This window comes from Labrus bergylta, chromosome 15 (genome assembly GCF_963930695.1).
Source record: "Labrus bergylta chromosome 15, fLabBer1.1, whole genome shotgun sequence".
Taxonomy (NCBI): domain Eukaryota; kingdom Metazoa; phylum Chordata; class Actinopteri; order Labriformes; family Labridae; genus Labrus; species Labrus bergylta.
In genome coordinates this window covers 24,817,862-24,845,839 of record NC_089209.1, presented here as the reverse complement: position 1 = coordinate 24,845,839, position 27,978 = coordinate 24,817,862, and the positions used below count along the sequence as shown (strand labels likewise).

At 43.3% G+C, this 27,978-nt stretch overlaps 1 protein-coding gene across 2 annotated transcripts; it reads left to right on the top strand.

The window, feature by feature from the left end:
* Positions 1 to 49: 49 nt before the first annotated feature.
* dse (dermatan sulfate epimerase) lies at positions 50 to 27,683 on the top strand. 2 transcript variants are annotated; one of them, XM_065963814.1, is made up of 7 exons: positions 50 to 241; positions 5,438 to 5,908; positions 12,119 to 12,372; positions 19,584 to 19,823; positions 21,779 to 21,986; positions 23,295 to 24,540; positions 24,652 to 27,683. In XM_065963814.1, the coding sequence occupies exons 2-7, from the start codon at positions 5,484 to 5,486 to the stop codon at positions 25,039 to 25,041; spliced, it is 2,763 nt and encodes a 920-aa protein (XP_065819886.1). In that variant the 5' UTR covers positions 50 to 241; positions 5,438 to 5,483; the 3' UTR covers positions 25,042 to 27,683. The 2 variants fall into 2 exon arrangements, with proteins under 2 accessions (XP_065819886.1, XP_020492318.2); XM_020636662.3 differs by having other exon boundaries at positions 51 to 241; positions 23,295 to 27,683.
* Positions 27,684 to 27,978: the final 295 nt, after the last annotated feature.

The following is a 27,978-nucleotide window of genomic DNA, read 5'->3' as shown; positions in this document are numbered from 1 at the left end:
CACCTCCTCCTCCTCCTCGCTGCCCCTCCTCATCCGCCAGCATGACGCTCCCTCTGCGCGCACACATTCCTTCCCTCCGCTCTCTCTCTCTCTCTCTCTCCCTCTCTCTCTCTCTTTCTCCCCTAAAACAAAACTTTTCAATCACATTGATCACCACTCTGGAAATCTCTGCTGCTGTGACGAGAAAGAAATGAGCGTGGAGACGACGGGGACACGGATCTGTGAGCAGAGCTTCTGACAGGTACGGACCCTTTACGCTTTTTATATTCCCCCTCCTCCAAAGAGTTTTCAGGGCTCGACTTCTTCGGGAACAAGGCTACCTCTGTGCGCAGAGTTTTGGATTATCAATACCATCGATAATGACCTGTGTGGCTGTGAAACTTCACTTTGGAGAGAAGTGGAGAGGGGGGGGGGGGTAGACTAGACCTACCGCAGCTGTAGGAGAGAAGATGTTTAGTGATGAACCCGAAGCATTAAGGAGACACATTTAAAGTTTGTTAAAGTGGCTTTTTCAGGGTTTTCTTCTAACGCGGAGGAGGCAGCGGTGTGTGCGCAGGACAAAGGCTTTGTAAAGGAGTGACTCCACGTCACTTTGTCTTTGTTTTAAATGAACCATCTGCTCTTTTACCTTCGTACAGCTGTGGAAAATAGAGTGACAGATATGAATCACTGCGCTTGGCTCCCTCTGAACGTGGAAGTAATGACTGACTGGTCCCCGACCTTTATTGGCTCTTGACCCCCACTTTGACTTCACAAAACTCCGGGGAGCCCAAACATCTAAAAACACATCCAGCTTTTTACTAAAACGATTATTTTATCAACCATGTGATAGTTTCCTTCTACCTAATGCAAGTAATCATTTATTTTAGAACACTTTTAGGATACTGCAGGTAACTTATTGTGGACAGAGAGGCCGGGATGAGATTTGTGCACATGGGAGGATTTTATTTTGTCTCAGTGTTGATGTGTACAGCCAGGTGAGAGTGTATTTATAAAGCTGTAAGTTTAATGATACTGCAAGTTTGTTAGCTTTTAGCCCACAGCATCCTGTAGCTTAATTTAAGCCTATATTTTACTTTGATCGATGATTAGACATTTCAGGGGACCCCATTTGAATTCTATGTGACCCTAGGTTGTGAAATTCTGCGTTAGCTGCTGAGTCCTGAAGTAAGCTTAAAATGTATATTCTTATATTAGTACAGTTGTTTGTTACTTTCTCAATATTTCCCTTGGAGAATGAAAACAAATAACACATTAAAAATAAGAAGTCTTCACAGAAATGTGATTGTGTTGTTATACTGCATGGAGTTGAAGTGAATCTCATTAATTTAAAGGACCACATGTCTCATTAAAGAGTCTGAGAGGTTATCAAGAACACTTAATATAAACACCATTATAATGACCAATTGATAACAAATGGGGAGCCGGTATAGCCTAACAGTTAGTGAGTGCCTTGAGACCTTGAGAGCGGGCAGCCGGGTTTAAATCCAACCAGTGGCTCCTTTCCTGCTCGTCATACTCTCTCTCTCTCTCCAGTGACTCTATCCACTGTCCTGTCTCTAAAATCAAGGTATAAGGAGCCCGAAAAAATTAATAATAATTTAAAAACATACTCAGAGAACAGATTCTGATTAGTGGAGATTAAAGAGCTTCACTTCACTTATCTCAGTTTGATGAACAGAAAAATATTCACCAGGTACTTTGACAATTACCATAAAACTTATATTTACTTCAGTCTATACAATGACCCTCCCTTTATTTGGGACAGGTGTCATTAAGAGGCGGGCTACAATTACTTATAATATAATATATATATAAAATAATATATATTGTTTATTTATCCAGGTTAGTCTCAATGCGATCAGATCTCTCTTTTTTAAATAGAGTTCTTTCATTAGAACAGAGAGACTGGACATGTTGGGAGGAGAGAGTGGGTGGATGTCATGTAGCAAAGGGCGGCGGTCAGATTCTAACCCACAGCCGCTGGGACGAGCTTGTACTTAAAGCAGTCCGGTTGACTTTAGAGAGCCACAGTTTGTTATAAGCCTCAGTGCACCGTGATGCTTTCTGTCCAGCACATCAAGAGTCCTCAAAGAGCCTTTAAAATAGTGATGGAAAAGTTCACACAATCTCTCAATTTAAAGATTTCTCACATCATGTTTGATCTGTTAATTAATCATCACTAAAGGCATCAGGGCCTCTAAAGAGAGCAGCCTTTATTTAGCAAAATGTGCAGCAACACCCAGTTAGTAAAGGGGACTGGGCCTTAGATTGGGCTTTTTATTTGAAGTTTTACGGTAATTGTAAATGTAAATATTAAGTGCAAAATGTTGATCAAATGGATTTTTGACTGGTGTAGAATAAAGCATTTGAATGTGTCACCTGAACATTTTTGTAAAACAAAAACAGGCATAGAGATTTTATTTTACTTTTTTTGTGTGACGTTTAAAAGCCGAAACAATTGATCAAGTATTTATTAAAGTAACTGTAAGTGAAAGCTCGACTGTAACTGCTTAAATGTGAATATATGTTCATTAAAAATAATTTACCTGATAGTGAAATTAAAAAAGTAATATTGTAAAATAAAAATATTCCTTAAATACAATTACATTTAAAAAAAAATAAAAAAAACATTTTCAGCATGAAATAAACAGCTGTTTGTTTTGTTTTTCATTTGTTTTTTGAGAGAGAGGGGAGAGAGAGAGAGAGAGAGGGGGGGAGGAGCAGGGTGAAGAGGGTCAGACAGTGAGATGAGAAATAGTTGAACTGGCAGCAGAGGACATAACGTTATTTTAATACATTTCTATTGTGTGAAAATACATCAATACATCTTAAAAACTTGGTATATCGCTCAGCCCCATATTGAGTATGAAACAACAGTTTTTAATAGAGATGCATCCATTGCAGTTTAGTTTTTTTTTCCTGGTCTGATGTGCCAAAACAGATTTGATCAGTTTTCTTTCTTTAAAGACTTAGTCACGTCTCGGCTCTTAAGGTCTGACAAAAACAAGAGAAACGTATGGTTTGAACAAATATTATGTCAGCATTGACTTTGATGTAAACATGGAACAACAAATCATTTATTTTCTAGTCTTCTGACTACTCAAAGTGCGTTTACACCACAGGTCACACCTACACATTCACACACTGATGGTAGAGACTGCTGTGTAAAGAGTCCATCATCATAAGTAACTAATTCATTCATACACATTCACACACCGCTGAAGAAGCAGAGGGAGCAAGTGTCTTGCCCAAGGACACATCAACATGTGGCTGCAAGAGCTGGGGATCGAACACTTGACCTTCCGGTTAAAAGAAGACCAACTCTACCACTGAGCCACAGCCAACAGTTAGCCAACATTTTCTCCTGTTGAGATGCCAGTTTAACCCTCACACAGCCTACTTACATCTTCATCTTCATTTTCTAGTTTTAAAATGTTCTGGTCTTAGGAGAGCTGATCATTGTGCTTGTTTACATCCAGGTAGTGGAGCGAGGAGACCAGGACCATCAGCCGGAGCTACAGCCAGTCTATGGCTTCAGCTCTGACTGGTGGTGGTGGCCTGGTTGGTATAGCTGCTTTGCAGTTTGAGCAAAACAATTGACAAATATTAATGATTCATCTAACTGACTGGCGGGCTTGCTGTGGCTCAGTGGTAGAGTCTGTTGTCTCTTAACCAGAAGGTCAGGGGTTCAATTCCCAGCTCCTGCAGCCACATGTCTGATATGTCTTTTGGCAAGGCACTGAACCACAAGTTGCTCCCGCTGCTTCATCGGTGGAGTGTGAATCTATGAATGGATTAGTTACTTATGGTCACTTTACACAGCAGTCTCTACCATCAGTGTGTGAATGTGTAGGTTTGACCTGTGGTGTAAAAGAGCTTTGAGTTGTCAGTGTCGTGGAAATTACTAAGACTTGACTCCACACAATAAGACTCAGTTGACTCGGATGGCTTACGTTGATGAAAGTTTATACATAAGAAAAATACTCATGAGGAGACATGATTCAACATCACACTTCTGTCCTCGTGTCTTGCTCAATCAAATCTACCCTCCGGTTCCTGGGTTGGGAACCAGAGGGTCGCCGGTTCAAGTCCCGGCGCGGACCAAATATGGAAGTTGGTCTGGTAGCTGTAGAGGTGCCAGATCGCTTCCTGAGCACTGCCGAGGTGCCCTTGAGCAATGCACCAAACCCCCTCCCCACCATCAGCTCAGGAGCGCCTGCCGGGGGCCACTCTGTCACTCTGACATCCCTCCATTAGTCTATGTCCATAGGATCCTGTTTGTGCATGTGTGTGTATTTCAGCCTGTGTGTGTTGCATGACTTACAGAGTGTAAAAACAGAATTTCCCCTCGCAGGATTGATAAAAGTAAATCTTAATCTTAATAAGTCTACCAAACATCTTGACACTCAGTTGACAAAAAACAGTTGACACTCTCTAAGCTGTCCTTGGTGTTCTAATAACAACTGAACTCTATCAGGTCTGACTGACATTAGAGAACAGTGAATAAACCTAGTGACATCTGTACATTATAATCTAAATAAGCACAGAAATTCCACCACAGTCAGAAGACTAGAAAGGCGCTAAACAAGCAAACAATCATTCAGCGAGGATGATGAGGTCTAACCGTTCTGTCGACTAAACGTGCACACCACTAGAAATAACCCACAGCGAGTAGGTTTCAGATCTGTCTAAATCTACTCTCTGTGACGCTGTTGTAACGTTTGTGTGATGAATCAACTCTCAGTTGTCTCGTTGGTTATATCCAGGCTAAAAGTCTCGCGCTCACCTCATAGTCATGTGACTCCTCGTGAGGTCAAAGTCTGAATGTATTCTGATTCGGCCTCCCGTTTTGTGCACCAACTTGAACTTTCCCTTTTTATCAAGCACTACACGGCAAACATGCACGCCCCCTGACTGCTCAGCGCCTCAGAATGGACTCTTGTCTAGACGCCGTTTAAATCACCACCAAAGGCTTTTCCACACGGCCTCTGCCAAAAAAGCTCCTCTAAGGTCATGGAATTTACTCTCATGTTCGGGGCACAGCTCTCTATGAGAGGACCCAGCAGTTTAGGGTTAGGTGGTTTCACTAGACCGGAGTAGTGTTACTGCAGTAACGGCTCATTTATGACCTCCAGGTCTCGTCTGGTCAGCTGGGAGTGCGCGGTGTGGAGCGGCTGGTCTGACATGAGCAGCTCAGGAATAAATCTGCGGGAGGGAAGGGTTATGTAACATGTGGATGGGTTTAATCATATAAGTGTGTATAACAATGCTTCGTTGTAGATCAGACAGGAGCGTAAAGTCGTCGCCTGTGTGGAAAGCGTGCATCATCAGACGACAGCTGTATCTAATTATTCAAGGAATGCAGAGCTTTTGTGCAGAATACGGAGCTGGCTCTCTCAAATCCTTCTCTTCCCCCTTTTTTTCTCCCTCTCAGCTGAGCTCCTTCGGCTCTGCCTCAGTCCCCCCTCTCTGATGAGACGATGAGAACCCACACCCGCGGGGCCCCCACAGTCTTCTTCATAAGTCTGCTGTGGCCCCTGCTCGCCCCGGCAGCAGCGGCTGCGAAGGTGGACCCCAGCGGCGGAATCCCCTTCATGGGAGGCAACTACGATGGTCACCCCATGCTGTACTTCAGTCGGGGGGACGTGGAGGAGCTGCAGTACGCCGCCACGGGGACCCACCGGGACATGGCGAGGAGGATCCGCGAGGCCGGGGAGACCATGCTGGAGCACCCGGAGGAGTACCTGCCCCCCTGGAGCCCCGCCGAGTTCAGCGCCCGCTGGAACGAGGTGTACGGAAACAACCTGGGCGTGCTGTCCATGTTCTGCCTGCTGTACCCGCACCGGGCCGGGGCCCTCGACCTCGCCAAGGACTACATGGAGAGGATGGCAGCTCAGCCTAGTTGGTACATTTTCTGTTTCTTTTTTTCTTCTTTTGATTTCACCAACAGAGATGGAAGCAGCTGCTTGTTTTACAGACAGCTTTTAAACTTATTTATAGTATCATGAACGACTAGCAGACAATGTGAGGTTTGGCCCCTATTCGTTTTAGTTTTTAGACGGAAACGTTTCTTAGTTTCAGTCACATGTAAGTCGTTTATACCCTTCAAAGTTTAGTGGACGACAACTGAAAACATTTAAGTCCAGTTTAAGTCAATAAAAAGTCCTCATTACTTTCAGTCAAAACGTTTTCTCTCTTTAAATTCATTGAATTATCCTCAAACAGGAACCAGAAATTGGAATCAAGGCAACATGCTGCAGCTGTTTTTCTCAACTCGTGCAGACATGAAAACAATAAATACCATATTACTGCAAATATAATCGTAAAACAATCGCAGGGAGAAAAAATGACATCACACAAAATGATGATACTTTGATTGGACGACTTGTACCTGTACTCTCGATCTCTCCCAGTGTGGTAGGAGCAGCGTACTTTTACTTCTACTCCAGTGTATATTTTCAGCACAGAAGACAGTGACCCTCTTCGATGTAACATCTGGTGTTTCCACGGCAATGGTACACAATTTGTCTGTCATGGGCCATGGCGGCTCTGTAATGGCAGATGCCACGGCAAGACATGTCCTGTTGCTGCTATAAAACGACCGTTTTCTCTGGCTTTGATAACTGTTTGAAATGTTTCAGGTGATGTAAGTGCTCAACAACAAAATATAACATTGGGTTTAGTCTATTTCTTTTATTCATTTAGATATTTGAATGTGAACATTGTCATAAAATTCTAGGTTTAACTGTAACTAAATTATGATTAACTTTACTTACCCATTACGGTGCAAACTCTGTGACCAACACATTATATTAACATTACTGACAGATAATGGAAGTCAGCTTTGAAATCATTACATGAATCAATCTTAAAAATCACACCAGTCTGTCTCTACGATCACACCCTGTTTGAACGAGTGGTGGACCAGTAACTCCTGTGATCTACCAGGTTAAATGACTGTTTTTCCCAGTCAACTCTGCGATGTAACACCCAGATGTGAAAGTTCACATCCTCTGAGTTGCACATTTGTCACAGGGATTATTATGCAGCCTCTCCAGCCCGTGTCATGGCGGATGAATCTGAATCTATACTTCCCGTAGAAAAGCCCAGGTTTGAATCTCCCTAGATTTACCTGTAAGGTTTTCTCTGTCTGTATTCTTCTTGTATTCTTGAAATCTCTGGAGAGTTACACAGATGGTACCTGAGTTCTGTTTCCGCCCCCCCATGTGTGCTTCATCTTGGTCTTAAAGTTAATCCTCCCCCTCAGAGGCTTTCATCGTCCGTCACATCTCAGGAGGGTTCTCGTTTTTCTCTGTGGGCAGAGTTCTGGTAGAGATGCATTGTGGTCTGATAGGTCTGTGGTCCAGGAAATATGTTTAGCAGCTGTTTGCTGAGCATGCCCCCCAGATGAAAGGAAATGAAATGTTCAGATGTGAACTGAATCGCCCACTGCTGAGAAAGAAGCTCAGGGTCAAGGTGACCAGACAGGGATTTACTCCACTTTCTTAAAACAGGGTTCCCACGGATCACATAACAGTCTCAAATAAAAGTATCATCTTTACGTGTCTGCATAAGCAACACGTAGGTGTGAAGGTGAGTGTGGCTGGTTGTCTGTCTCTATATGTCAGCCCTGTGATTGGCTGGTGACCAGTCCAGCTTGTAACCCCGCCTCTCACCCAATGACAGCTGTGATCGACTCCAGCTGGGAAATGGGAAACCCCAAATGGGAAAATGTGGTATCCATACAATGGATGTATGGAAGTGTCTGCATGTGGGGAGGCATTTTATCTAGAGTCCGACCGATTAATCAGCCGATATTAGCATATCCAGTGACTATCGGCTAATTTGATCACATATATACGCCGATATTACAAAATTTATTTACCAGTCAATCAGCATTTATTCGAGTATTTTTGTAGCAGTTCTCTTTCACCAGCAGAACGCGCTATATGGATTACAACAAACATCACCACTCTCCAGAGTGTCAAGCAGTGATGCACGTACATGCTCAGTAACTTTCCAGTCGAGTGACCATCTTGTCTTCATTATATATATTTCCCACAAGTGCTTGATAACTGCATTTGAGGGATCAACACAATAAATGTGTACATCTATCTCTACATATCAAACATAGATCTAAGGAATATTTCGGCCAATATATCTATATCGGATTTTTTCTCTACACAAAATTGATATGTGTATCGGCCCCAAAAATTCCATATCGGTCTGGCTCTAAGTTTATCACACCAGGTTAAGATCAATGAGTACATTCAGTTTCTATTCATTATTTTTGTCCAAAGATTATGGAAGTGAAACAGTTGAGTAGAAGCTCACAGATTGCTTTATGTCATGACAAGGTCAGACTTCAGGTTAAAAGCACGATTTTAACCCGATTTTGGACTTTTCAGATGGAACAAATTGCAAAGTTAACGGGATGGACATTTGCCAGTTTTGTTATAATTCCAGAAACAGAACAATGTATCAATACAGAAACTCAGATTCTGTAGGAACCAGTTACAAAGAAAGCAAACGTACTATACATGATACTGTGGAAAGTACAAAGCCCAAGTCATCTGGATGTATCCATTCAGCTCAGGTTTGGTCCCAGGCTTTTTAGAGTCGAGCACGTCTGAGCGTCACGCAGGCCTCGGCCCGTGAACAGAGCTGCCTCATTTCCCTCACAATTCGATTAAGTTCAATGAACATTAGTTCTGCCTGGGAAGTGCAAAGTGGCTGAAGTGGATTACAGCCTTTCACCGAGTCTTTGTTCTCCAAAGCTTTTTATTTCTCACACTAAAGGATTGGAGGTCTCAGAAAATCATGCTCGAAGATTCACGGTGACCTTCTGCTGTTCATTTGCATGAATTTACAGAATCCCACATAACACATCGATAATTTAAGTTAGAACTCACAAGATATTCAATGCTTAAAAAATCTGCACAAATATTCTGCTCATTTGTCCGTGACTTTGAGTATGTTTACATGGACTTGAGTATCCCGGTTATGAGCCTTAAAACACAAACTGCAGTAAATACTCTCCCCTACACCCTACACCCTACACCCTACAGCCTACACGGACTGCACAACAAAATTACAATTATTGAAATAAATCAAATTAAGCAAACACACTATTCTTTCTCACTACCCATCTGTCTTTGGAGGTGAGGAAGAAGGCGGGCAGCGTTCCAGCTTTCGCCGCTCCCTTTCAAAAACTGGCACCTTCAGCCTCCCTCCGGTAATGCACACGCACACTGCACCAGCTACCATCCAATCAGCTGCCGGCGCACACTGTCAGCCTTTTCCCAATAAAGGACGGGTACTAAAACAAGATTATTAGTTCAGATCTTCACTGTACCTGACAATCACTGTTTAGAATTGTTGGCTTGGCCAATCAGATTTCCAAGGGGGCCCATGACCCCCCCTGGCCACCCCTCTGGACACGCCCCTGACAGCTTTGGACTGAACGCAGCTTTAAAGTAGTTTCTTATGAATTGTGGCTGAAAATAATAATAATAATAATAACAACACATTTTATTTATAAGCGCTTTTAAAAACTCAAAGATACTTTACAATAGTTAAAACATAAAGAACAGCACACTATGTGCTGTTGTTCTGAGGATGGTAGGTGCTCACTTCATGACATGGTTCAAGGGAAATTAAGAATATTGCACCTGGAACATACAAGAATTTGTATGTGTTGGTCTTTGTCCTGGGCAGCCTGTACCTCCGACCAGACAGGAGGGACACAGCACAAAGCCCCAGAAAGGCAAATCTAATCTAACAAACACACTTTAATTCCCAAATGACTCACAGTCATAACAAAAGACCAAATACCCCAACATGCTTGGGAAGGACAAAGACCTGGATAGGGGGGAAAAAGAAAAGAAGGTAAAGAGGGGAACAAAAGGTGGACTCACCACATCGCTACCTACAGTGTGTATGCTAGAGTCTCTCCTACCTGGCTCCTCCTCCTCCTCTGAACACAGATTGCACTCAGGTGTGAAGCAGGTGGAGGGAGAATCAAGGAGAGAGAGAGAACAGGTGTGCAGCAGGTAGAGGAAGGGAGAGAAACAGAGAGAGAGAGAGAACAGGGCAGAACATAACAGTGGCTTTGAATGTGTGCATGCCGAGGGAGAAGGCATGGCTTGATTATTGCAAAACAATGCAGACATCTCTAGCGTGTTTATTGTAAATGCTCATATGCCTTCAACTATGAAATTGGGATTAATTGTGCAGCCCGACAAGGAAGCATTAAACTATTTAACAAAAAGCTTGCTCTTTATACGGATCCTTCCTGACACTGAGGCTGTCCTTGTGTGCCCCCCGACGACTTCAGCCATTAAAAGCCCAGTCTGTTTCCCTGTCCACGTTTGGACCGGCTATGGGACTCATGCAGGTATAACCCCTCCTTCTCTTTCATCTGTCATGTAGGGCGAGGGGGGGGGAGCTCTAGCAGCTTAATCCTTCTTATTTTGCTGCATGACTGCTGTGTTGCCTCCGGCCCCTGGGCAGCAGGACGGGGGATTTTCCAGCAGCTCATTCCTGGGTGGGGGGTTTTAGACGGTTAGATGGAATGAGTGCCGTTTGCAGGATGCCTGTGTGTGTGTGTGTGTGTGTGTGTGTGTGCCACGGTGCAGAAAAGGAGAGGTCGCCGAGCATGTGTTTTCACGTCTGCAGAACACTCTTGTTGAGTTTTCCTTCGCGGCCGCACTTTTATTATGGTCACTGAACCTCTGAGGGTTTGTGCAGAGCGGCTCCAGGAACCAGGGAGCTGTGGTATTCATGACCTTCAATTATGTCTCTGACAACTCCAGGAACATGTTCTCGATGGACAGCCTCTGCTTTGTGGCAGACTGCTGCATGCTCCTTCTGTTTTTTAACAGTCTGTGAACAAAAAACATACAGAAAGCAACGTGCTGACCCCGATGTACAGCCCTCAACAGGAACTTAGCATTTGTTTCATTGTATGTGTTGCCTTATGGTGCAACGTAAAGGAGCTCTTTAATCCATGTGGTTTTCATTTACATGATCAGACAGGACGTGGTTTACACATAAAACCTCAGCTGCCACTTAACATGTGGAAACCATGTATGAACAGCACTTAACATGTGGAAACCATGTATGAACAGCATCCGATCATTATTACATGCTTTATTACCAACACTTTCTTTTATGTACTTCACCTTCAAGAAGTTGTCACCAAATGTGTGACAATTAGTTCAAAAAGTTCATTAAATCTCTGTTTTATCATGTAAGAAAAACCTGCTGTCGGCCCCACAGACTCAACTGGGCGGGGGCTCGATCCCCATTTCCTGCAGCCACATGTCTGATGTGTCCTTAGGCACTTAACCCAGGGTTGCTCCTGCTGCTTCATCGGTGGTGTATTATGTGTGTACATATGAGTTAATAATACTGATGTTTACTTTACAAAGCAGCCTCTACTTTACCTTTATTTCCTTTGCACACCAAAAGAAGTTAAAATAGAAAAAGAATAGAAGGGATGAAAAGAAAAGACCGTAAATCAGTAAAAAGACTGGCAGCTGCACTTGGAGGTTAGGTGAAGAATCTGTCGCTCTGTTAAGATTTGAACACAGCCTTTATTGAAACATCAGCATGATTTATCGTCTCGACTAACAGTAATTCAGAAAAGCGATTTAATTTCCATCACCACATCTGAAGTCCATTTCTCTTCAATTAAAGTCTGGGCGAAACGATAATGAAACACCTCTGGCTCTTTTTTTACGGCCATGATGATCACTCTAAAATTCACAGAATCAGCATCTCGGATCGGAGCGCCTGTTAACCCCGGAGAGAATTTGCACACGCCACACTTTGAATGTGTCTTTATAGCGTCTGTTTATTGCTGCAGCTGTAAGTGCGGTGTAAAATGCTACTTAGCTCCTTTATGTTTTGCTGTCAAAGTGATTAGAGGTTTTTACAACTGTGATAATTAAAGATAATGAAAAGCTTTTCCAGTGGAAAGGCTTCTCGTCCGTGTTAAATGGTTTGCCAGGATTTAGTTTTTTTCACACCTGCTTACCATTGAACGTCTCCACCTGCTCCACATATGTCCATGCATTCTTCTTCAGCTCGTTGTCGTTGTCTGTGTCTGCAGGTTGGTCAAAGACGCCCCCTGGGACGAGGTTCCTCTGGCGCACTCTCTGGTCGGGTTTGCCACCGCCTACGACTTCCTCTACGAGTACCTGAACAAGGGCCAGCAGGAGCGCTTCCTGCAGGTGATCGGCAACGCGTCGCGCCTCATGTACGAGAAGTCGTACGTGCGAGGCTGGGGGTTCCAGTACCTGCACAACCATCAGCCTACCAACTGTGTGGCTCTGCTCACAGGAAGCCTGGTTTTCATGACACAAGGTGAGAGAGAGTCACATCTGTGTTGTGTGTTTTTATGTGGAACAAAGACGTTGATTGGTTTGATCTAAAGTCTACAACCAGACACTGATATTGTTTTACAATTTTTAAAGCTCTAGATGATCATTTGTATTCTTGTCACCAGACCTCCTAACCTGAACCTCTTGGAAAAGAAATCTGTGCATCACTCGTTCTTTCTCTTTTCAATATGAAACCAAAATTAAACCAGAAAAAATACTTGTATTATTCAATATTCGTTACCAAAACCAAACAACAAAAGAGACGAGAACATAAAGAACACCACACAGATTTAAGGTTTTAACCCTGAGCTTTATTTGTCTGTAAATATCCCTCCCAGAAATACTCAAACTAAAGTAAAAAAAAGAGAATGAAACAAAAAAGGGCTGGAGACCCCGGCCACTATAAAGTCCCTTGATAACTGTAGACAAACCCATCCTCAGAAGAAATGCTGACTATCTATAGTTCTGCAGGGTAGCCTGCAGCCTGCAGCCTGGATTCTGTTGCAGAAGGACTTTAAACTCAAAGAGCTAGTGTCCTTAAATGTTTTTAAATCTAAAATAAAAAACCTGGAAGCAGATTCTAAAGAATTTTTAGCTCGACTTCCTAAACTACTGAATCCCAGATTTGACTCATGAGCTGTTTTAACATCTGCACTCCTGAAAAATATAAAGACAATTTCAGGAGGACTGCTCCGGATATTATCCTGATTCTCCCTGTCAGACGGGAGGGGGGTCTCCTGAGGTGAGACTTGACGTAAAAAGAATGATGCGGACAAGGTAATGGAGTCTGCTATATGATGCTATAAAAAGAATATTTGCCTTTATAACAATGCTGCGTGTAGTTCGACAGACTCACTCTGTCATCAAAAGAGCAGAGAACAACATACTGATAAACACAAAACATAATGCAACAGGAGACCGTAGCAGTGGCATGCATACACACAGCAGTCAGAGTTTATAAACGTCACTCCCCCTCCTCCTATTGGCTCGAGCTAAATTCTCCGGATAATATCCTGCTGTGTTCCCACTCGGACTTTCTGCAGAAAAACGTACTTTGTCTCCCTTTGTGTCTCGGTCTGTAAGTTTGTGTTTTTGCTTTTGTATCTGTTGGCCAGGTCTTCATCGGATTCTTAATCTCAATGGGACCAACCTGGTTCAATAAAATAACAGCAGCTCTGTGTGCGAGTTGGAGGATTAGAAACGTGCTTTGCTCAGCACTAAACAGCTTCAGGCCGACTGAAGGAATCTCATTAGTCCAGTTCACACTGTGGATATGAAGCTTGTGTGGTCTAAAGGCTGATTCAGAGGATTTCCACCTGCTGAGGATACAACTGGCGATATGTTCACATGATTCAGTTTCTTTATGAGTGTCTCTGCCTGGACTCTCAGCCCGATGTTATCTGATCTGTGTTATTGTTGTCCAGAGGAGGTTCTATTCTGTGATCTGTTCCTCTCCATGCGTTCCCCTTTGAGTGCCAACATGATTATCCCCAGCTCAGTGTTTCTCTTTGTTTTAATATCCTGCACTAAATATTCAGTGTGGGTCATGAGGAGGTGGATGCTTTGCGGTACAGCTCACTTTCGCTTACAGGGATTTGATTCCTGGCAGAAAAGATTCGGTCCTGATGGGAACCAAATGACAGCAGGCTCACTGCGGTCACTGTGGTTTTATTTGTAGAGGGGCAACAACAGACTCAGCACTCTGTGAACAGTTAGGAGAGTTGGAGTCCGACCTCTTTTTTTTTGCCCCGAGCCGAGGAAAAAGTGAGTTTTGGTCCAGCTCTGGCTGTCTGGAACACCTTGGGAGGAGACGGAGAGCTTTACAGCAGAGCTCGTGCAGAGAGCAGCTGCTTAACCCATAAAACTCCAAATGTTCTGCAGCATCTACTGACACATTCACTTGTTGTGATGTTATTTCTTTAATATTTGTGAAATGTGTCACATCCAGACTTCACAACATAGGCTAAATGTTTCATATGTCAAAGGTCCCAGTGTGTTTTTTTGTCTTTGGATTCACAGTTCTGACTCAGAGATTCATAAATTAAAGACGTGGTTTTTTTTCAAATAGAAAAATTTAAACAAGAAGCGGCTGTGGCTCAGTGGTAGAGTCGATTGTCTTTCCACCTGAAGGTCAGGGGTTCGGTCCCCGGCTCCTGCAGCAACATGTCCGATGAGTACTTGGGCAAGACACTTAACCCCAAGTTGCTCCCACTGCTTCGTCTGTAGTGTGTGAATGTGTATGAATGGATTAGTAACTTCTGATGATCTCTTTACTCAGCAGTCTCTACCATCAGTGTGTGAATGTGTAGGTGTGACATGCGGTGTAAAAACACTTTGAGTAGTCAGAAGACTAGAAAAAGTCCATTTACCATTTTAACTGAAATACCTGCTATGTTTCTTTTTTATGGTTGAGGTAATGATCATGATGATGTTGATGAGTAAAAGTGGTTTCATTTTCCATTTCAAAAAAGAAATTAACTTTAAAAACAGAAACGATAAAAGATTTGCTGAGGCCAGATGATATTGTAACCGACCAGGCAGGAGCCGAGCTGTTTGTCAGATCCAGAGGTGGTAAAGGGACTTTTTTTTTCTTATTTTGTTGTTGATATTTTTGGGGGCATTTTTTCCCCTTATTGGATCAGACAGCTGAAGAGAGAGAGGAAATGTTGGTAGGAGAGAGTAGGGGGATGACATGCAGCAAAGGGCAGAGGTCGGATTCGGAACCCACGGCCACTACGATGAGGATTAAAGCCTCTGTACATGGGGCACACCACATAACCACTTGGCCGCCCTGTGCCCCGGTTTAGGGACTTTAAAACAAACTTCAGAGTCAGACCATCGACTGTAAATATTAATGGACGAAGCCTGAGTCAACAATCTGTTCCTGGAGGGGGCTTTGGAGTCTCATCAATGTCTCATCGATGGATTTCCATGTTGAAAATCCTGTCTCAGTCTAACTTTCAGTCAACCTAACAACAGGCTGAGAGCTGGAGCTGAGGCGGGTTTTAAGCCTCCTGACAAACTGTTACACAGTGCTCGCCTGTCAATCAGGTCAGCTACGCGTCTTATTGTGAATAACTCTTATCGTTCAGAAATCAAAACGTGTGAGTTATCAAAATATTCATCCCCGTACAGTGTGTGCCGATCGAAACATGAGCTAATCAGAACTATTTTGTTTTTTGAACCAGGCTGTAATCATGTTCATTTCTGCTGTAAAAAAGGCTTTTATGAAAAGGCATCAATGTGACTTCCTGTGCTTCTGCAGCCGGCCTCAAGTGGACACTCGAGGAACTGCAGGATTTTGCATTTCCGCATTGGCTTCATTTATAAACACCGGAGGTTATGGTTTGGTTCCAACATAGCTTACATGTTTTTGCTTTAAATCAAAAAGCCAAAAAAGCTATTTTATCTAACTAGCTTCACTCAGGTGTCACTTGTAACACTGTGCAGACCCTGCGTACAGTCCCTCACTGCAGAAGAATCATCATTTCCTGTGCAGAGTGATGACATAACGTCCAAATATTATTCTCTCTGGACGGCTGTGAATCAATGGAAAGTTTCCAATAAGCCCTCCAGAAATTCTCTCCATTGTTTATCCACAGGCTCCACGAGTTTTGCTGACTTGTTTCTTTTTCTTCTTTTTGTTCCTTAAAATAACACGCTCTAACGGTTGAACACTTCATGTGTCACTCATAACTGAACAGAAATCAGCACGCCGTTTGGCTCTGCAAAAGCTCTGACAGACTTTGGTTTAGATAACCAGAACATTCCTGCTGCATGTGTTTGCTTGTTTCTGCCTTGAAGCTGTACCTCAGTTCATCGACAGTGAGCTACAACGCTCTCACGCTGTGTAATGTCTGTCAGGGTAATGCACGACCTTTGGGTCACTTTCAATCCTGCTAATACATTTGGGAAGTTCTGCTTCTATGAAGTCCATCATTCTATATTTCATCATACAACAGTAAATTCAGACCAAGCAATCTGATTGGACAAGAGGCTCTCCACGAGCTAACATCTTCCCCGGGTCTTTTCACAACATACATCGATTAGGGGTGTTGAAATTTCTTGTTCATATGATAAAAACAAACAATCCTGACCTGATGCTAGGACTGGCCATTGAATAGAGTTTATCAATAAATCATAATTGTGAAAAATCTGGATTTTCAATAATAAAGATTGAGATCACCCCCCCCCCCCCTCTGGTTGGAGAGGCTGGTTGGACCCAGGTATGTTCAACCCAGCCACATGTATTTTGCTGAAGTATCTCTGCCTCACCTGTACTTGTGCTGTACTTATGGTTTGTACAGATGTATTTGGCAGTATTGGTTCTGCTCTCAGCAGTATCAGTGCAGCATGCCACGGATTTTGCTGACAGCGCAAACATTTGATTCCCCCCATGGGGACATGCAGTGAAGACATGCAGAACAGAACCTGAATGTGCATGTAATGATGCTGACATCTTGCAGACATAAGAAGCAAACAATTCATCCTAGAACAGTGCTGACTGAAGCAGGTGGAGGTTTGGGTGGTGGAGGGAGAATTGCACAGCAGTTATCTAGCAGCAGAGTGGATGTGATGCAGGAGGAGTGAGAGGCAGAATGGTTTCACTCAGTGGTACTCAGCCTTGTTTGACTTAAGAGCCACATTTTCCAACAAAATATTTCTGCAAGAGCCACAATCAAAAAAACGCTTCCTTTCCTAAAATGTGTGTGGAAACACAGTGACATGACTTGCAAAGAATAATTTCTGCTGACAATGTTTCCCTTTTTTAAATAATTAATTTGGATTTTTTTTTCCAAGTAGGACCTAAAAGAGCCACAACTAGTCCCAAATAGGCCACATGTGGCTGGAGAGCCTCGGGTTGAGTATCACTAGTTTAAACAGAGCACCTTGTTGTCAGAGTGTGATAATGATTGGTTGGTATTGGGGCGGTTCTCAGATCAGCTGATGGCCGCTTGCGGGCAGGACTACTGTATTCTGCCTGAGCTAACGCAGGGCTCCATGTATGTAGTTTCCCCAACACGTTTGTCACTAATGCTGTGGACTTATATTATGGGATGTCTCCTCCAATTGGCCAAATTAATCCATGCATGCAGCATTAAATACATTGTGTGATTTACTTTAAAAACACGGTAGAGCTTTTTTAAAACTAATTATGTTTATTTTTCTCTGCAGCTGTCATAACTTCATCCATTTAAATGTTTAATGGGTGATTTAATGTTTTGACGTTTGAGGAAAGTGACTGAAGCGTCTCCGAGCCGCTCGGGCTCTGCAGTGTGAGCGCTGCCGACACTCTGTTGCTGTAAATATGTTCTTTGTGCGCGCCAAGTGTTCCTGTTTGACAGTAAATAAGTGCTCTGTGTGAGCCCAAACCAAACAGAGCCGGGGACAGCTCCAGTGGGTGCCCTCTGACTGGAGGGGGCGGGTGTCGTCTCAGGATTCCTCAATGGGTGAGGCTGGAGTGTTTCTGTGGTCACTCGCTCTCATAGTAAACTCTGTGTGTGATCTGTGTTTGTGTGTGTGTGAGTATACACACTGCAGAGTGCTGTAAGGAAGTGTCATGATTTCCATGGACGTGTGTGGAAGGTTTCTTTAGGTCACAGACTGAGACGAGTGTGTTTGCTGCAACGCTGTTTTGTGTTTTTCATCTTGCCTCTAAATCATGAGGCCCTGGTCATTTTATAATGCTCAAGGCCTGATTCATAATAGGATTGCACGGCTTTTGCGCTCGCTAACCCTTTGCTAGTGAGTCAGAAAGACAAAATTCACTAAACACACTCGGATGGTTGAATGCTCCCCTTACTACGCTGCAGAGCAAACAGCGTCTCTGTGCACTGGTGCTGTGTGCACGTATTCAAATGAACCATCATGAAGTCATTTGGGGACAAACTGGCCCTTTTTCTATTCATATCAGCAACATTGTAAAAAGCATCTTATTCACAAACACCAGCGCTAACAGCAAGTGCAAAATCCTGCAGTTCCTCAAGTGTCCCCTTGACCGTGGTGAAACAGTAAGTGTAAGAGATGTCACGAGCAAACTTTGTATGACTTAAAAATATATAAATAAATTATATGTAAATATTACTTTGAAATTGTTTTAATATATAGTAATGTAACCAGGAGTATGATCAGTCCAAGGCAAGTGAGTGGCTCAAAACTTCATTCAGGGTTGCTGGTATCCTAGTGGTAAGTGTGCGTCCACATGTAAGGGTCGGCCCTGGTTCAAATTATCGCAGCAAAGAGAAGGAGCTAATGATGCAAGAAAACTTTAGCTGTTAGCGGCCACATTCCATTCTTAGTGAATCAGGCCCTCGGTCTCTCACTCTCTCTTCTCTGAACATATTCTCAGTATGATGAGCACTTCGATTGATTCTTTAGGGGAAACTTTAACCAAGTTTGCAGCACATGATCGATTTATTTTCACTTATTTAATCAGTTATAAATCAGGATTTTACTACCTTGGCTTGAATTATGTTTTTTTTTTAGGGAAAATGGCAGAATTTCCTGAGTTCACCAGAAGATATGTAATTAACGCCGGTTCCCTCGACAAATAGCCTAAGGTTTTTTTTTCGTGATGCATCGGTTCGAAAATTGGCCAATATAAGCCCTGTTGACAGACATCTGCAATTAATGTTTCTTGACCCCGATGTCAGTAGCGGATGTTCATTTGTTGTGCCAAGTGAATTTCATGCTGACATCCTGTACAACTATTGATTCAGAGAAGAGGTCTTTTATTTGTCGATAATGAGAGAACATGGTGGCATTGTGGGAGTCCTACATCTAAAGAAGTCATTAATCTGAACTACGAGAAATACAAAAGTTGACACAATCGGTTCATATTTCTGCTGACTTCACAACACAAGGGCTGCGCTTACTTCCCTCTGTTTCCTACATCCTCCTATTTATCTTACTCACACTGCAGAGACTCACTTCCAGTAACAAACCCTCCAGAGTACTTCACACGCATATAAATATGAACCTTTGTTTTAGTCTCAGCTGATCAAATGGTAAAGTTCATCAAAGTGCTCCTGAAGGTCGATGCTCTTTTCCCTGTAAAAAAAAATGGATGCAGGCCCTAAATTTGTACCACAAGCATGATATCCCCAGAGGAAATTTGGTTGTAGTCTTGTATGCAGTCATGACAGATAAACCTCAGACTGTATTTAACCTGTAAACCATCTCCTCTTCTTCCAGGCTACTTGCAGGAGGCCTACCTGTGGACCAAGCAGGTTCTGTCCATCATGGAGAAGTCTATGGTCCTCCTACAGGATGTGACGGACGGCTCTCTGTTTGAAGGAGTGGCCTATGGGACGTACACCACCCGCTCTCTGTTCCAGTACATGCACCTGGTGCAGCGTCACTTCGCCATCGGACACTTCGACCACCCCTGGCTCCTCAAACACTTCGCCTTCATGTACCGGACCATCCTTCCCGGTAACAGAACTCATGTTTATATCTAAACAGCTGTGAGGTTTGGCACACTTTCCTCTGCAGTGGCTTTATTTCTTCAGCCAAATCCAGAGCAGATGTTTCCATGTTCACTTACTGTGAATGGCTGACTCATGTCGTTAGTATTTACCAGAGTCATCCATCCAAAAACTTCTCTATATTAGATTAGATGTTCAAATCACCTGAGGCTGCCACATCAGAGAGTCTCCACTCTGAGCTGACGTGAGGTATGCATGCGTGTAGTCATTCCCTTCCTGGCCGCTGAGCTCAGACCTGCAGGGATCTCTCAAGTCCTGGAAGTCTCTCCTGAAGGTCAAAGGGAGGGCAGCCACAGAGGAAGGGGCCCCCTGGGTCAGACTCGGACATTTCACAGCCCCCTGCCAACAGTTTCTGTATTGTGGCAGAGCAGCAGTGCAGCACTCAGAAAGCACCGCTAATTACAGCAGCCAGTAGACAGGAAGACGGGGCCGGATTATCATGAACTGCATCTTTAGCAATGCTGACGGTTGCTATCTCCTAACCGTGTTGTGTGTGTGTGTGTGTGTGTGTGTGTGTGTGTGTGTGTGTGTGTGTGTGTGTGTGTGTGTGTGTGTGTGTGTGTGTGTGTGTGTGTGTGTGTGTGTGTGTGTGTGTGTGTGTGTGTGTGTGTGTGTGTGTGTGTGTGTGTGTGTGTGCTTGCAGTCTGTTGACAAAAAGCAGACTGTAGAAGTGCAAGTCCAGTATTTAAACTTAGAAGGAGAACATACTGGATTCTGAAATTATTCAGAACAGATTGTGACATACCGTTAGGCTGTATCGTTATCAGCGTCATCGTTGTCTCGTGTTTAGCAGCTTCACCAGCTGCAGAAAGTCACAAGCCCAACTTTCATCTCAGGTTTGATACAAAAAAATAGATAAATCCATCTTATGTCAAAAAGTTGTCTTTACAACGGGCTGTAGAAGCTAGCAGAGTTATATTTGCGCAAAATCCAGTAATATTACTTCTGTATGGTGTCAGTCGACATGGTTGTTCTTTGGTTTCTAACAACACAGTTCCTCTGCAGGTCAACATGATGCATGTTGTCTGTGAGGTGGAGCCATAGCGCTGTATTACAACAGTGCAGTTGCACTAAGAAACCCTTGGTGGGCTTGACGTTCTGAAAGTTTCTTATTATCCTATTTAATTTTTTAATTTAAATTTTTTAAGATTTATTTTTGGGCTTTTTGGGCCTTTATTGAAGAGATAGGATAGAGTAAAAAATCAGGGAGAGAGAGTGGGGAATGACAAGCAGGAAAGGAGCCACATGTTGGATTTGAACCTTGGACACCCGCTTGGAGGACTACAACCTCTGCACATGGGGCGTGCGCACTAACCACTGCACCACCGGCACCCCTATTGGGGTTTTTTATAGCGCTTTTATTGTTAATTGTACTCATACCTGTATATTGTGTTTTATACCTGCACAGCACTTCGGTCCAATGAGGTTGTTTTAAACTCGACCTATGGCCAATAATCCCCGCTTAACCTGCATTTGCAAAACCCCAAATACCTGTTACTAATGTGGTGAGAAATGCATTTGTTCTTCAGTCTTACTAAAAGAGAGCGTGTTTGTCCTGTAATAGTTGTTGTATGATAACTTCTGGTTGACTTCAATTGCCTGTGATTGCACGCTGCAGTTTTTATAGATGGTTTCTAAGAACTCTGTCACCACCAAGTGTGAGGCTTTCTCTACATGATTACAGACAACAGAACTGTGAACACTAAGCACCGGCTTTGGGACGGAGCTGGGTCACAGCAGAGGGGTCTGCGCCCAATTATTTTGTTCTGAGAATAGACATGTGGTTCAAAATGATTTCTTTATGCACTGCAGACGACATCAACATGAAATGTAAAAATGTCTGCACAACATTTCTGAGCCGTCACTGAAGTTGTTCTCTGTTTTTTTTTACTCTCTCACCAGGGTTTCAGCGGACTGTAGCCATCGCAGATTCAAACTACAACTGGTTCTACGGTCCAGAGAGCCAGCTGGTCTTCTTGGACCGCTATGTGTTGCGTAACGGCAGTGGAAACTGGCTGGCAGACCTGATTCATCAGAACAGGGTGATCGAGGGGCCGGGACAGGCTGGGAAAGGACAGAGATGGTGTACACTCCACACAGAGTTCATATGGTGAGCTGCTGAATTTGATATCGCAACATTTCAAATGGAGTATATGATGAAATCGAAATGTAAGCCCTGTTGAATTATTGTGCAAAATTCACCCAAAAGAATAATGTCGATGGTTTAAATACTTTACATTTATATATGCAATAATCCTGGTTGGAGGTGTTATGTTTCTGAGTTCATTCATCTATCAATCTTTCAAACTGTCATGAAAACCACTTCTTCAAACTTTGCACAAAACCAATTCACAGCAGCTGCGTGCTCATTGTGGGAGGAGCTGTACTTATTACGTTTTTAGGAAGTATTTTCAAGAAAACATTTATTTCTTTATTGTCTTCAGACATGCAATAGTCCTGGTTTGATGTTTTATGTTTTTGAGGTTGTCTCAAAAACCATTTCGTCAAACTTTGCACTAAACCAATTCTGAGTAGACGTTACCATTACGTCACCAAAGCTGCGTACACATTGTGGTGGTAGAAAAACAGTGAAAGCAGATGTAGAGAATACACGGAGAAGCTGTACTTATAGTGATTTAAATTGTTCTCACAAAAAATTAAATAATCAACACAGTTCAATTCAACATGGCCATACGAGGCCAAATGTGCATTTTATGTCCTTTCCACTGGCTAGGCAGCAAATCGGTCCTTAATACACCAAAAACATCTGACTGATCTCAGTATTCAATGTTCTGGAAAAGAGAACCTCAGCCCATTGCTAATGATTAGCACTGATGATCACCATAAGATAACTTGTCTTTTCACAGATTTTCCTTTTCAAAAGGGAAAATATATAAAATCGTAAAAGTTTAGTACAAGTAAATTAGGCAAGTTGAACAAACATTGTACAAAGATATATTCACACTTCAGAGAATTTAAATATTTGGTTGGCTGTGGATGAGTGGTAGAGTCGGTCGTCTCTCAAGTAGACATGGGACCGATTCAATCTTTTATCCATATCGGGTTCAATATTGACGTAATTTACGTATCGGATATCGGACTGACGGCGCCAATCCATGTTGCTGATCAAGAAAGATAGTTGGCCACTTCCACAGTCTCGCTTTGAAGACGTTCAGACTGAACTGTAAGAAGTGTCCACAAGTCGTCTCCATGACGATGTATAGATGAGATGGAACATCCCTGTACATGATCAAAAGTACAACTCTTACACTTCAGTTAAAAACATTTAATTTGAAAAACCTGACAATTGTTGCTGCTTCCTGTTAGTATGCCAATCCAGCAAAATGCAATGCCGGGTTAACGGCATGAATGTGTAGGTGTGACCTGTGATGTAAAGGTACTGTTTCTTTTTCTTCAGGTATGACCCCAACCTGATTCCCAAGCCTCCTTCCGATTTTGGCACACCTCGACTCCACCACTTCGAGGATTGGGGCGTGGTGACTTACGGCAGTGCTCTACCTGCAGACACCAACCGCTCCTTCCTGTCCTTCAAGTCAGGGAAGCTGGGGGGTCGGGCCATCTTCGACATCGTCCACAAGAACAAGTACAAAGAGTGGATCAAAGGATGGAGGAACTTTAACGCCGGCCACGAGCACCCGGATCAGAACTCTTTCACCTTTGCGCCCAATGGTGTCCCGTTCATCACTGAGGCACTGTACGGACCCAAGTACACTTTGTTGAACAATGCAGTGCTGTTCGGCTCGGCCACGTCAGGGAGCTGCTTCAAACCGTGGACTGGACAGGTCACAGAGGTCTGTGATTCAAAGTGGTTGAGGTACAAGGTGGGGCTGGCTGCTGACGCCCAGGGCCGAGTGGAGGCCGCTCTGGAGAGACAGGGAATGGTCTTCATCCGTGGCGAGGGAAGTTCTGCTTATTCCCCTGAGCTGAAGATTAGAAACTTCCAGAGGAACGTACTCCTCCTTCACCCGCAACTCCTGCTCCTGGTGGACCACATCCACCTGGATCCAGACAGCCCAACGAGGGCCATGAGCGCCTTCTTCCATAATACGGAGCTCCCGTTCCAGGGGACGAAGATAGACGGAGTTCATGGAGCATTTGTTTCTCATGGGGAGGATAAATATAAGATGTTCTGGATGGATGACACAGGCTTCAGTCACAAAGGGGTGGCAGGGTACTGGAATTACCCTCGAGGGTACCCGTACAATGGATCCAACTATGTGAACGTCACTATGCCGCTCAGGTACCCTCACTCCAGAGTGGCCTACATTTTCTTTGGACCAGGCGTGGATGTACAGAGTTTCAGCCTGCGTGGAGACGATCAGAGAGTAGATATCTACCTGGCCACCAAAGATCACACCTACACCATCTACCTGCTGACCGGAGAAGTCACCAGTAAGCCGCTGTTCGCCATGGTGCTGCAGGACCACAAGAAGATCGTGTTTGAGAAAACGGCGGCCGTGGCGGAATCCTCACCTGAGGAGGTGGAGGAATACGTCAACGTGATGGACGACAACCTCCAGCACGTCAAGCCAGTCTTCCAGCAGATGGAGAGGCACATCCTCGGACGGGTTCTCAACACCGCCAGCTTCCGCAAGACCGCGGAGCGCCTCCTCCAGTTCTCCGACAAGAAGAAGACCGAGGAGGTAATCGAGAGGATGTTTGCCATGTCAAAAAAGCAGGGGAAGGGCAAAGGGGGAAGGAAGGTGAACCTTGGGGAGAAGCTTTCTGAAAGTCTACCTGATCTTTTTGCACAGATCGAGGTCACTGAGAAGAAGGAGAGGCAGAGGACTTCAAAGCGTACTTATGAGGACAGTCCAGAGGAGGGAGATGCAGACTCCAGGGCCTTTATGGATTATCCAGATGGCCGTAAAAACAGAAAAGGTGCCTTTGTCAAAGGCCGCAAGTTTAAGGAGGTTCACATGGTGGCCACAGTGGGGAGCGAGGGTCTCTCCAACACCGCCTCCTACATCAGACTCTTCCTCCTCCTGAACACGGCCACCTTCTTCCTGCTGCTGGCCGTGTTACTGACTCGCTTTCAGAGGGGGCGGAGCTTGCACACACAACGATGCTTCTACACCGTCCTCGTCATAGACTGCTTCATCTTACTGTACCTCTACTCCTCCTGCTCTCACACACAGTGCTAACATCAGGAGCGAGCGGGAGGGGCCGTCCAACCTCAGATCACATGAGCTATCACATGAGCTGCTTTCACACATGCACTCCTGAAAAGTTCTAGAAAATGTAGACAACCCCCTACCAAAAAAAAAATACTTGGGGGCTGGCAGGAGTAAGAAGTATGTCACATAATGCAGCTTACCCGGAAAACTTCAGGAGTTTTATGCAAGTGTGAAAGCAGCCATGTTGAACGAAATGCACCCAACACCTCAGCCTGAACCCGACCTTATAACAGAGGATTTGGGCCACTTTTAGAGAGAAATCTTAAATGTAAGTTGAATTGAAGTTTTTATTGTGTCATACATTCATTTATATGCCCAGACGTTTGAGGAGCAGAGTGCAGAGGTCAATTCATTGTCATGGAACAAACAGAGAAAGCAAAAGCAAGATAAACCCTCATTAAACCGACTATCTTCTCATCTTTTCCAAGCTTTTGAGACAAAATTAGCAAGCTTAAACAGACATTCCAGTTTTTGCACACCTGTCCACCCCAATATTTCAGGTTTTTGACGAGCTACTTCATGAAACAGTCATTCTCTTCATAGTCAAATATCAAAGAAAATGGGACTCAGTTTCTACTTCATCCAAATCACACATCTCTCAAAGTCAGTTTTCTTCTTGAATATTTTTGAATCGACCAACTTCAATAGTCAGAGGGAGAATAGTAGATCTTTAATGTGCGACCAAGGATCTTTGGCTTTTAGCGACATGTTAATTATAATTCAGGCATAAAATTCTGAAAAATTGATCTGCACACATGTCCTTAGTTTTGGCTTGGACAGAATGTTTTGAAGCCATTTTTATTCATACTTCATCAAGAGCTTATCTTGAAGTTTGATTTTTGAAAAATATCTAAATAAATATTCAAGATGTTTAACACAAAAAGGGTTGAATCATCAATGTAAAATGTCATGATTAGACACTCAAAATAGTCCCAAATGTGACAAGCTGCTTCTATGATACTTACTACATATACCTCTCTGCAGACTGTTGTGTATGTGTAAGGTTACTATTTTACTCTTTTATGGCTGTTACACTTTTGGAGCCATTCTAAATGTTAAACTTTATAAATGTATTTCTTTCCTCATGACATTAGGAGCTTATTAACATCGATATCTGTTTTAAATCACAGGTTTGTTTTCACACATTCATGGTTTCTATGCCTCTGCAATGGCAACAATCTTGGCTGGAAGATTTTAGTGTTCAGGTTCATCCTCCGTCCTCCTGTCTGTCCATATGTCCATGTTCATAAATAATATCATATCATAATGTAATATTTGAAGAATGTTGTTGGTCATTTTTTCATATTTGCATAACTGTCCTACTGGAGTCACGGATGAATCGATCTGAGATTGAAAAAACAACAACTTTTTATGTGAAATCATAATGTGTTTATATACCTGATTTACGAAGAAGAAGTTTGATGTTCAAAGGTCACTGTGACCTCACGTCCATCCAATCCTATCCATCCATCCATTTCTTTCAGTTATCCTGGGCCGGATCGCTGCCAAGCAACCCTTCAGAGAAAACTAATTTCAGCCACTTACTTCCTCAATCTCATTCTTTTGGTCGCTAGCCAAAGAATTAGAATGTAGATTAGCTGGTAAATGGGATATCTGATTAGTGCCTCAAGGGAATAAGTTCATCTGGTTTGGTTAGTGATCAGTTAGTGTGCCATCTTCACCTCATGTACCTGTTTGTTTCACTCTTCTAGTGAGATGGGTCTACCAATGTTCACATGAAGAAAGATTCTCTGGTAGTATGTCCGTCCTACGGATGCACCCCCTCTCCTTTTCAAGCCCCCATGAAGTGCGCTGCCCGTTGTAGCCAATTTAACATGGTGGCCGTACCTGGAATTGCAGCGTCTTGTGATGCCTTAAGGCCTGAAAAGACTTACATTGGGAAATAGACATCTATAAATCAGCAAATACTTAATTTTTTTTAGGTAAATCACATTCCTGATATGAACACTTGAACACTTTTAAAAAAAATAATTAGGTCCTTAAAGTTGTCAAATGCGATTAAAGCTGAATTCAGAGATATTTTATAGACATAGTGAACGCGGATCAGAGCCACTGGACGCTGGCTCCAAGCGCCATCCTCTTTAGGCCCAAGAACATGGCAGATTCGGGTACTTTTACACACTGAAGTCTGACTTTTTTACCATTCTTTAAACGTCCTTATTTTAGAAATGACATTTTATACCTAAACTCTTATGAGAATCTTTGAGCGTTTGTTTTTTTTCTAACAGTGGCCCTAATCCTGTTAAAGGTCTGCGTATGAGGTGCTCAGGAAAAAACAACTGATTCCAAATAGGAATTGATGTTTTGCCGAGATAAAATAAAAAACGGACCACCTCTGATGTAAACAGCTTCTGTGGAGCTTTAGAGTCTGTGTGAAGTGAAGTTTTCTTCTTTTGTCCAGTTCAGAGGCGCTACCTGCTGTCAAAGATCTCAAGGTTAGCCACAAAAAAAAAAAAACAGCTGCCTCACCCGTCTTCAAATACACCTGAATGTACTGTATATATATATGTGAAAGCAAGATATATTTTTATGGACTGTTTCTTTTTTTTTTTTTTTACCATTTGTAAATAAAATAACTACATGCATAAGTGTGCATCCTTTGTGTGTTGTGTCAAGTGACATCACCGTCTGTGGGCTGAAGCGATCTAAGGCCTGCCTATGAGCAGGGGCGTGTCCAGATGAGTGGCCAGGGGTGGCACAGCTCCCCTATGTGATTGGCCACCCCAGGTGCTGTGATTGGCTATTTTCCCAGTCAGAAAAGGGACTTGTGTTAAAACCCACTTTTAGGTATTATAGACATTTTGAGCCCAAAGTTGAGAAAATCAACCTCAGATCAAAGCAGACTTTGTTGATCCCGAATGAGTGCAGACGGATTTCCTTAAT